The following is a 12,038-nucleotide window of genomic DNA, read 5'->3' on the forward strand; positions in this document are numbered from 1 at the left end:
ACTGCTGTGTAGAATTCAATCTTGTAGATATACCCCATCTTGGATATGGCTGAGCAAATCTCTCTGAACTGAGGCATGAAACTTTTAAGGTAAATGCCCATTAAGGGAATAATGGGTCTGTTGGTAACTCTATAGTCATCCTTTTTAGGAGTCTCCATATTGCGTTCCATAGTGGTTGTACCATCTTACATTTCCACCAACAGTGAATGAGAGTTCCTATTTCTCCACATCCTCTGAGGCATTTATTTTCATTTGATTTTTTAAAAATTTTTATTAGCATTTTCCATGATTATAAAAAAAATCCCATGTTAATTTCCTCCCCATTTGATTTTTTAATGTTTGCTATCCTTACTGGGGAAAGGTGGAATCCCATAGTTGTTTTCATTTGCATTTCCCTGATGATTAGGGATGATGAACATTTCTGTTTTTTTTTTTTTAAATTTAATTTATTAGTTTTCTTTTCAGTAAATACAAGCAGTTTGGTACCATTATTTAGGCTCATCTGTGATCTACCCCCTCACACTAGACCCTCCTTGTTAATGAAAATGGGTCGTGCATTGTGGAGTTAGCCCCCAGTTATTGGTATGATAAATGTCTCTGCAAATCATGACCCAACATGTGACTCTGACATTCTTTCCGCTCCCTCTTCCGCAAAATTTCCTTGAGCCATGTTGGGTTCATTTTTGGTCTGCTTCAGTGCTGAGGGGTTGGGGGCCTCTGAGGCTCTGGCTCTCTGATTTGGTAGGAGTGGATCTTTCTCTGCGTTGATCTCCTTCCCCTTTGTGCTGGTATCTGGTTCACAGGAAAACATCACCCTTGCTTATTTCGCCAGTTGCCCTTAGTTTCAGTTGGGCCCCTTTTGAGGTATGTTGGGGAAGCTCTCTTCTTAAGATCTGCATCTATCTGGAAAAGAGAAGCAGATTCTCCAACAGAGAGTAAGTTAGCACCCGGAAAATTGAGATAACACTTACTTTTTTGATAGACAGTATGGGAGGTTTAGGCCCACTTATACCCCGTGATTGATGGTAGCTTGATATTGTAGAGTGGGCTTGTGTTTGGGTATGGTTCTGACTTGTTTCCCAGTTCCAGCTATGGGTCTAGTACCACTTAGTGGATCAGTTAGCCAAATCAAGAGCAATTGATTCCTCACCATGGCTGTGTACCACTATTGCACTTGTGTGGGCATCACATCTGGTTATTTGTTGCTAATTAGGTTAAACAATGTGTTGCTTGGACAGATCTTGGTCATTTCCCCCAGTCGCCTATGTAGCGCCTTCTGGCACTAGACACGCTGACTGTCTGGGGACTGCGAACTTACCCAATCTGAACATTTCTTAAGTGTATGTTTGCCATTTGTATTTATTCCACAGAGAACTGCTTGCTCTTTTCTTTGCCCCATTTTGTGAGTGGGTTGTTGGACCTTTTATTGTGTATGTTTTTGAGTTCTTTGTAGATTCTAGAAATTAGGCCTCCATCAGTTGTATAGCCAGCAAAAATTTCCTCCCATTCTGTGAGTAATCTATTGGCTCTGCTTATTATGTTTGTGAAGAAACTTTTAAGCTTCATGAGATCCCAATGGTTGAGTGATTGATTAAGTTCCAGAGCTACTGGGGTTTTGTTACGGAAGTCTTTTACCATTCCTATATCATGGAAAGTTCCTCCTATTTTTTTCTTCCAGTAGCAGCCAAGTTTCTAGTCTTATGTTGAGATCTTTGATCCATTTGGCCTTGATTTTTGTGCATGGTGAGATGTGTGGATCCAGTTTCATTTTCCTGCATATGGTTATCCAGTTTGTCCAGCACCATTTATTGAAGATGCCATCTTTTTTCCAGCCTACTTTGTTAAGGCCATTGTCAAATACCAGGTAGCTGTAGTTACTTGACCCAAAGTCTGGGTCCTCTATTCTGTTTCATTGTTCTATAATCCTGTTTCTATGCCAGTACCATGCTGCTTTTATTACTACAGCTTTGTAATGTAGCTTTAGATCAGATATGGTGATAGCTCCAGAGGTTCTTCTTTTGCTGTGGATATGCTTGATATTTGAGGCTTTCTGCCTTTCCATATGAATTTTGAGGTCATTTTTTCTATCTCTGTGAAGAAAAATGTTGGGATTTTTATTGATATTGCATTAAATCTGTATATTACCTTTGGTAAGATTGCCATTATCACCATATTAATTCTGCCTATCCAGGAGCATGGGAGGTCTTTCCATTTTCTTAAGTCTTTCTCAATGTCTTTTTTGAGTGTTTTTTGGCTTTTATTTGTATAGGTCTTTCACATTCTTGGTTAATGTTATTCCAAGGTGTTTTATTTTGTTGTTCTTGTTCATTGTGGTTGGCATGATTTATCAAATTACCAATACAAGTAGTTCTTCTCTAAATCTTATGACCTGCCATGGTGGTTTGATTCAAGTGTCCCTCATAAACTTAGGTGTTCTTGTTGTTGTTGCTATTGAAAATGAGACAATGTCACTTATTTCTTTCTCTGTATCTTTGTCTTTTGCATATAGAAAGGCCACTGATTTTTGTGCATTGATTTTATATGGTGCTGCTTTACTGAAGGAGTGGAGGTCCATGGTTGTGGTGGGGGGAGTGCTAAGCTGACCTCTGTCAGTGTAGGGAGGTGGGCAATGACAGCAAATGAGAAGCATTTGTGTGTAGAGGTCTCCTAGGGAAACACTAGCCTGCTGTCCTGGGTCAGCACTCTGGGGTGGGGGTTGGCAGCAAGTGTGATGGTGCTCCTGGGTTGAGGTCCCCTGGGGGAACGCTGTCCTGCTGGCGTGGGTTCGCACATGATGGTGAGGGAGCACCAGAGTTCTGTGGAGCTCCGTGGTGGCAAGAATGCCTGGGCCAAAGGTGGGGGGTGGACACTAGCCTGCTGCTCTGTGTCCCTCAAGGGGGTAGGGTGTGGCAGCAAATGGGACAGCGTTTGTGGTCCCCTGGGAGAAGCTGATGCCCTGGGTCTACGCATGGGGTTATGGTGCTGCTGTGAGTGGAATTGCTTTCACAAGTGTAGAGGTCCGTGTGGAGGTACACTGGCCTGATGGCCTGGGTTTGCACACAGGGGTGGGGGCGGCAGTGAGTGGGATGGCGTTCACGATTGGAGGTCTGTGTGGAGCTATGCTGGCCCGGGTCTGCACACCTGGTTGAGAGGTAGTGGTGAGTGGGTTGGCATTTGCGAGATTAGAGGTGTGGGTGGAGCCAGGCTGGCCTGCTAGCATGGGTCCACACATAGGGGTGAGGGCTGGCGGCTAGTCACAGAATGAAGGCATGTGTGGAGCTGTGCTGGCATACTGGCTTGGTTCCCCTTGCCTGTGGTTAGAGCACGAGGAACCTGTGGCTTGGACTATGGCTAGGACAATTGCTTGAGGGAACTGGGGGACTGGTAGGCTCTCCGAGAGCATGGGAATCAGCCAATTCCCTTCTTTTTTCCACCACACTCTCCCATTGAAGATCTGTTAGAATCTGTTTACCCCTAGAAGACCCAATGAACCCTCAATATCTTGCCTTTCCTTCCCTGGGAGGTGCGTTGTGGTTAGGTGGATGCCATCTTGACGGGAAGTCCCCCTAATATTTTCATTCTTAACAGTAAAGTATTAAAGGATGTTGTAGTTACCTTCTTGTTGCTGGATATGATAGTTTGAATCAGATGTCCCTCATAAACATGTGTTTTGAATGTTTGGTCCCCAGATGGCGGCAATTTTGGAAGATGTGTATTGCTGGGGGTGGGTTTATGGTGTAATAGACAGCTCTGCCTTGAGAGACATTGGCTCATTCTCCTGCTACTGTTTTCCAGCCATGGCAGAAGTGATGTCCAGTCTCTGCTCATGCCATGCTTTCCCCTGCAACCATGAAGCTTCTTCATAAGACTGTAAGCCAAAGTAAATCCTTCCCACACAATGGCTGCTTTTGATCACGTGTTTGTCCCAGCAACAAGAAGGTAACTCAACTTTGGAACAAAACACTGACCAAAGGCAGTCAATGGGAGGAATGGTTTATTTTGCCTTTCAGTATTAAGGGGAAACTTCATAATGTCAGGGGAAAGCATAGCATGAGCAGAGGGTGGGCATCACTATCTTGCCACAGCAGGTGGCCAACAGTAGTAGTAGAGTAAACCAACTCTGATGAGGAAGGGTGGCTATAATACCCTAAGCCAGACCCAGAAACACACCTCCTCCAGCAAGGCTCCACCTGCCAAATTGCCAACAGCTTGGGACCAAGCATTCACATCATGAATTTATGAGGGCAACTGATTCAAACCACCACAAAGGACAATAAGAGTCAAGATAACAACTTTGTTTAAAATGATTCAGAAAAAACATGTTTCTGTAAAGTTCTTCTAACTTTTCTGGATTTTTTAATCTTAGTCACTATTATTTAAATTTATTAAAAATTATATGTTTGCTCTCTTACATAATTTTTGCAGGAAAATTGGCCCAAAGAACATCATTTAAGAGATAATGATGCATGGGTAGAGACTCAGCAAAAATTAGGAGAAGATAGTTCATTTACTTCAATTTATTCTTATCTATGTGATAATGTCCCCCGATTATTTGAAGAAGTCATCATCATGGAGTCAAGGTTAAAAGACTGTTCAGTTCTTTTGCATGATCATGCCTCCAATATATTTGACTGTAACAGCATGATTTCTAAAACAAGTAAGGTTTACCTTTTTGTGTGAGTAAAGTAATAGTCATAAGAGTGAGCTCTATGTGTGTGTGTGTGTGTGTGTGTGTGTGTGTGTGTGTCTGATGCCTTTCTATGTGTTCTCATATAAAATGAAATAAAATAAAGTGTAAAGTACCTTTAAAGTTTTACAAGTATCATTATTTAAATGGAATACAATAAATAATTTTAGCTAGATGTAAACATGTGGTTTTGAAGACTGTATTACTGAGACAATCCTAAAACCATTATGAATTTTTTTACATTGGAATGGAGGTTGCAAAATATCAGGGATTCAGGGAAACATGATGTGATAATTGATATAGAAGCAAAGCAGCCAGCAAGGGCCAAGATAGAAAACTGTATTTCAAAAACCAAAAATAAAAGGGGTGAAATTTCTCTATATGGGCTATGTTAACTTCCGGAAGTGTTCAGGATTCAGTGTATATGTGCATGCACACACACACGCACACACACAATAACTGAAAACATCCTGAGGTAATGATACTTTTTTCCCTTTACTGTTTGTAGAACTTTTTACTTATATAATTATATTGATCTATCTGAATAATTTTAAATATGATGGTGACTACTGCCTTATTGTTGATTTAATGAATAAATTTGTCATATATATAATCCCTGAATATGATACTTGTAGTGATTACCAAGTACTTTCTGTGTATTAAATAAATTTAATTAGCCATATTATGTAGATTTTAAATTTTTAAAATGTATAAATATATTAACAAATTAATTATTTAAAATATGTTGAAGTTTTTGATTTTAAGATTTGATCATTTGAAATGTATACACACTATATTTATAGCATGTATATATATATATATATATATATATATATATATATATATATATGTTTAGTTTATAATAAGTATGTTTATACAACTACATGTTTTCATATGCATTTCTATATAAATAGTTTATATAGACATGTAGATTGTATGCATAGATACAAATGTGTACATTATCTCTGTACAGAAAATATAACTAAGCAAGAGAAATCTGAACATATCCTTTCATACCTTCTTCCAACATTAAAAATACTAAAAACTATGTATTTATTATTTTCAGTATGTATTAGAGAGTATATTAAAGATTAAGATATCTAACTTCAAGACTCATAAACTTTTCCTGGACCATGCATCATAGTACTTCACTTTATTGAATTAAAATAGCTATGCAACATCACAGTCTAAATGGCTGAGCTATTTGAAAAATATGAACTTGTCCAATAGAGATCAATCCAGATAGAAAAGTGTCATGGATATGTTGGCTGGAGTTGACATTTCCCCCCCACACCCCGCCCCAAAATGAAACAGAAGACTTATAACAGTTCCAGTGTTCATTCAGATATTGTTTGGTATTGCATAACAGAATTATCATTTCAATGAACGGTTTTATATATAATTTCTTTGAATTATTTCAAATGTTTTTATTTTTAGAGGATGTATTTATATATCAATTCCCTTTTTTAAAAGGTTCATATGGGAATTTGGAAAAACATATGGCATTCCTACAAAAACATCCAAGACAAAAGAAGATAATGGTATGATATTCATGTTCTTACCATCTCCTAAATGTTTTTTTTATTGTTGTTGGTGGTGGTGGGCTTTTTCTTTCTCAAAGTAGGGTTTCACTCTAACCCAGGCTGACCTAGAATTCATTATGTAGTCTCATAGCCTTGAACTCATGGCAATTGTCCTGACTCTGACTCCCTAGTGCTGGGATTAAAGATGTATGCCATAATGTCCAGCTCTTAAAATGCATTTTCAAGATAATATAAATATTGTAATTCCATAGATAAGCACTGATATCATTTTTGCATGTGTGTGTGGTAGTACATGCATGTATGCATTCATGTTCATATATGTGTAGGCACATGCATGTGTGCACATGGAGGATATTCTTGGGTATCATCCTCAGGAACACCATCTACCCCTTTTTGAGACAGGGTCTCTCATTGCTCTGGAGCTCACAAATAAGCTAGCTAGCCAGCAAGGTACAGGGATCTAACTGACCTGCTGTCTCAGTGCGAGTATTATAGATATATGCCCACACCCAGTATATACATTATACCATAGACTGAACTCAGCTTCTTATACTTGTAAGACAAGACTTTTTAACTGAGCTATCTCCCCAGACTACTGATAACATTTTGAAATGTTCTTTTTTAAAAAATTTTTTGATCATTTTTTATTTATTTATTTTAGAGTGACAGACAGAGAAAGGGGGGAAAGAGAGAGAGAGAGAATGGGCACGGGCATGCCAGGGCCTCCAGCCACTGCAAACGAACTCCAGACGCGTGCGCCCCCTGTGCATCTGGCTAACATGGGCCCTGAGGAATCGAGCCTTGAACCGGGGTCCTTAGGCTTCACAGGCAAGCGCTTAACCGCTAAGCCATCTCTCCAGACCTGAAATGTTCTTTAGTCTTTTGTAATATAACTTGTCTGTGTTTTAAAAATTGATCAATTCAGCTTCTCATACTCAACACATCACTACAAAGTTACTTGAAGATTGATTTTAATGTGTGCATATCCTTTCCTTTGGTGATTTAATAATTTATAATATATTTTACTTAGTAGCATAGCGTATTATATAATTTTATATTCTCATGGATATGTCATTTTCACTAAAATTTTCCATAGGGCATGAAATTTCAGAAGTCTTTCCTTATAGTGCCAGAAATGCTGTCATTGGTCACATATGTCTTTTTGTATTAGAGTTTTAAAATATTTAATTATTTAATACATATAATATTTATTTTTGCATAAAAACAGAAAATTTGAGGCTGGAGAGGTTGCTCAATGGCTAAGGTGCTCTCCTGCCATTATGGATTTTGGGGTGTTTTTTTATATTATGGCTCAATTAAAAGACCTTGGATTATGGGGATGTTTGACCATCATTTGGATTGATAAAACTATGGGGACTTTTAAAGTTAGACTCAACGCATTACATTTTACATCATGGATGGTTATCAGTTTATGGGGTCCAGAGGTGGAATGAGGTGGTGTGATTCAGGTGTCCCACATAAACTTAGTTGTTCTGAAAACTAGGTTCCCAGCTGATGGAGATTTGGGAATCAATGCCTCTTGGAGGCAGTGTATTGTTGGGGGTTGGCTTATGGGTATTGTCAGGTGATGTATGCTACCGATGTGAACCTGATTGCAAAATTTCATTGAATAATTCATGGAGTTTTCAAACAATATTATTAACCTATGTATTGTACTGACATTCATTCTCTTATTATTTTAAAATATTTTTAATTAGTCTACAAAATAGTAGTTTTCCATATGGCTTTTTCATATGTCTTAAGTTTTGGTTAACCTTCATCCTCCTTCTCCTCCCATTCCCTAACCCCCTCATCTTAATAAAAGTTATATGGATGTTATTTAACAATATTAGCAGTTTATCATGCTATCTCTTCCAGTAATGGAAACTATAAAATACAATTTTAAGGACCCAGATTCAATTCCCCAGTACAGTACCCATGTAAGCCAGATGCACAAGGTGGCACATACATCTAGAGTTCATTTGCAGTGGCTAGAGGCCCTGGTATGTCCATTCTCTCTCTCCATCTGCCCCATGTTTCTTAAATTAATTAATTAATTTTAAAAACAGAACATTTTAAGACTCAGTTTCAGCATTTTTCTCAGCTATGAGTCTCTGCATTTACTGCTAATTAATACCAAAAGGTTTTTTTTTTTTTTTAAGAAGAACTTTTCTAACCAAAGCTGAAAGTAGCTATAATCTGAGGGTATAAGCAAATATTTAGAAGAAAGTTTGACAACAAGCGCATTTAACAAATCAGAAATAACAGATTCCCTTCTAGAGCCTGACCTCTGCATACTTTTGACCTGGCTTACAGTACCAGGCAGGAAATCCCTTTTGTGGACTGGGGCACAAATTTAATCAGAAACAGGTTAGTTACCCTCATCGTAGTCATACATCTATTATAACAGTAAACACATCTTTAACCAGAAAGTCAGTATGGTTGCATATGGGGCCCACTGCTGAGTGAGACCTTTGAGGACCTGTTCTCCCCCAGAAGACTTCCAGAACTATGAAACATAGCCAGTAAGTAGGAAACTTCCAGCTTGATTTCTTTGTATTCTACGGGGCTTACCATTCAGTTCTAGTGGGCATCAAGAGCAGTGGCAATAGCCTGTATTGTTTTGGAAGCCTCTGGGGATACCTTGACTTGTAGGGAAGTTTCCCACACCTGGCACTGGTATCTTCATGTGAAGGTTTGATTCAAGTGTCCCTCATAAACTTAGGTGTTCTGAATGCTAGTTTCCTAGCTTATGGAGATTTGAAAATTGACACCTCTTGGAAGCAGTGTATTATTGGGGGTGAGTTTATGGGTATTAAGCCAATTTCCCCTTTTCAGTGTTTGGCACACTCTCCTAATATTATTGTGAGGGGGCGATGTCCACCCTCTGCTCATGTCATCATTTTCCCTACATTGGGCTTCCTACATTTCCCATCATTGGGCTTCCCCTTGAGCTTGTTAGCCAAAATAGACTGATTTTTCCCCACATGCTGCTCTTGGTCAGGTGCTTTCTGCCAGCAATGAGAACCTGGCTGCAACTGTAAAGTTGGCACTGAGTAGTGGAATTGCTGCTAGATACCTGACTGTGTGGCTTTGGCCTTTTGGAGCTGATTTTCAAGAGAAGCATGGAAAGATTTGAAATCTTGGCCTAAGAGATGCCTTGTAGTGTTATAAGTACAGCTTGATGCTCTATTGTGGTCAGAGTTTAAAGACCTGAATGCAGTAAGAACTATGGACTATGAGGTTTGGCTTGTGAGGGTAAGAAAGAGTTTTTCCTGGACTGGGCTAGAAGCAGTTGGTATGAGAGGCTTCTTGTTGTGCCTATGTCCTGAGAATTTGTACAGGGTTGCATTGTGTAGAAATGGATTGGTGTGAGCAGAGGGATATGGCACAGAAAAAAATAAAACCTTTGGGCTGAAACTGTTGCCCATTAAACTGCAATTATATGAGAGATTACAATCTTTAAGACTGGGACAACCAGAAGAATATAGATTCTTTTGAAGCCCAAATGTTCAGAGTGTCCTGTTCTTTAAAATTTGCTTTATTCCTCCCTGGATTAACAAATTGGCACTCTACCTGGTATTAAGGAGTATAAGAAACACAGTAAAGAGAGGGTCATTGAATTTGCAACACAGTCTTGTGTTTGGGAAATGGCCATGGGCAGTATGAAGCAGGTTTGCTTGATGCCTGTAGGGAGACCCAATGGAACCATAAGGATGGACCATGGATTGCAGTGAAAACCCTGTGGAGATGTTGGGACCACAAGATAGCTGGTCAGGAGAGCTACTGGCCCTAGATGAAGTTTTCCAGCACCATGAGTAGCCTAGCTGGAGGGGCAGACTTGGAACTCTAGAGACTTGTTAGTGATAAGAATTATTGGACTTGGAAACTTCTCATTGACTAGAGCTGTTGTACTTGGAACTATAGAATTTGATGTTTGCCCTAGTTGTTTTAAAACTTGTATTGGTTGAATATTTCCTTGCTATGCTCAATGCCATCTTTTGCAGTGTGAATGTTATTCTTTATGTGTGCATAGTTTGTATGCAAAAGGATTATTAATGGAATGGAAGGGTATAAGCAAAAAATTATAATAAGTAGCTAAAAGAAGGATAACAATGGAATAGAACTAGAGGTCATGGTAAGTGGGCATCTAAGCTTCATATTATATATAAGCTTCAGTTTTTATTTTAAAATTATACTTCAGAAGCACATTGTAAAATGTCAATGTTAACTTGGTTTAGGTTGTGGCAACATTGGGACACTAACATTATTTAGTTTCTAATAATATAGAGTATAATAAGCACTGAAGCAGACCAAAAATGAACCCAACAAGGCTCAGGGAAATTTTGCCGTAAAGGGGGCGGAAAGAATGTCAGAGTCACATGTTGGGTCATGATATGCAGAGACATTTATCGTACCAATAACTGTGGGCTAACTCCATAGTGCATGACCCATTTACATCAACAAGGAGGGGCCATTGGGAGTTGGTAGGTCATGGATGAGCCTAAACAATGGTACCAAACTGCCTGTGTTTGCTGAAAAGAAAACTAATAAATTAAAAAAAAACTATTATAATATATATGGAAGTTCAAAGATGTTTCAAAAAATCTGATTGCTGAATTTTATCAAACAATTTTTTAGAATGTATTGAAATTAGCTTTAAAGAATTGTGTTAACTAAACATTTATGAATTATTGTCAAATATAAGTATCTTATTGGATTTCTTTCTTAAGGTTTTAATGTGTAAAAATACTTCAGTTAAGAGTTTTAAACATTTTATTTAAATGTTTTTCAGCTTTCGGATGAGATGGAGACAGAGAAGAATATAGAGGTACTTAAACTTTCTATTCAGCAAGGTTAGACACCAAATATTTAGGCCAAAAGAATGTTTGTAATAATGTAGCAGGCAGTATAAATATTTATTGTATTTAGTTCTGATTTCTTTATAGATAGTTTAGAAAAAATTCTTTATCACTTTAATGTACTAAAATGAATTATGAAATATAATTTTGATTTGTTTTTGGATTTGGTTCATGACTGTGCAAAGGCTCTTAGTTTCACAGAAGCGGAAAACATGAGCTTTTCTTAGGAGAATTATATAATTTTTATTTAATGTAGTAATGTGAAATAAATATATTGGTTAAGTAAGATATATATCTGTCTTCTATAGTCCTGTGAAATCATTATATACAGGAAAAGGAAATAATTTCTGTTTATGACATTTCCATTTTTCTAGGGTTGCAATTTCTCTGGATTCAAAGTCAGTGAACCAACTCAATTGCCTAGACATTTGGATGCTAAACAGATTTATCTTTTTATTTTAAAAACACAAAGCTTTGAAGTATGTAAATATTATTTTATATTTATTATGTAACAAACTTTAAAAATATGATCTAATGCCTCAGGCCTTTACTTAAAATTATGAAAAATTATATATTTTGCAAGATTTGATTCCTTGAAGATTGCCTAGTCCTGTATATCATAAGAGAATGTGTTAGTATACTGTTGTCCCTGGGGACTACGTCTACTAGTGTTCCTCATTGGCATGCATTCACAATAGATATTTTTCCTTATATGTTTCTACTCTTTTCCCGTCTCAGAATAGTTTATTTTGCTTCTTTTACTCTGAAATAACTTATAAGAGCTCTTCTCAACAGCCCTTTTGTGGATCATTTTTAAGTCTAAAAGTGTCCTGGAGGAATTGTGTGTTGTATCCTAAATCAGTTACCTGCAGGTGTAGAAAAGAAGTGAGTTTGGTGGCCAATGATTAACAAGTATGTTAGGGTTGTTAGTGGAAAAACAGCTTG

General features: G+C 37.9%; 1 protein-coding gene across 1 annotated transcript in view; it reads left to right on the forward strand.

Moving 5' to 3' along the window:
• Positions 1-3,849: 3,849 nt before the first annotated feature.
• Positions 3,850-12,038, forward strand: part of Fam227b (family with sequence similarity 227 member B) — a 214,254-nt gene continuing 206,065 nt past the window's right edge. The window contains exons 1-5 of the mRNA XM_045157008.1: positions 3,850-3,870; positions 4,426-4,657; positions 6,161-6,228; positions 11,027-11,062; positions 11,468-11,572. Of these exons, the coding sequence (XP_045012943.1) occupies positions 3,850-3,870; positions 4,426-4,657; positions 6,161-6,228; positions 11,027-11,062; positions 11,468-11,572 (462 nt within the window). The remainder of the gene's footprint in view (positions 3,871-4,425; positions 4,658-6,160; positions 6,229-11,026; positions 11,063-11,467; positions 11,573-12,038) is intronic.

Source organism: Jaculus jaculus, chromosome 8, assembly GCF_020740685.1.
Source record: "Jaculus jaculus isolate mJacJac1 chromosome 8, mJacJac1.mat.Y.cur, whole genome shotgun sequence".
Classification (NCBI taxonomy): domain Eukaryota; kingdom Metazoa; phylum Chordata; class Mammalia; order Rodentia; family Dipodidae; genus Jaculus; species Jaculus jaculus.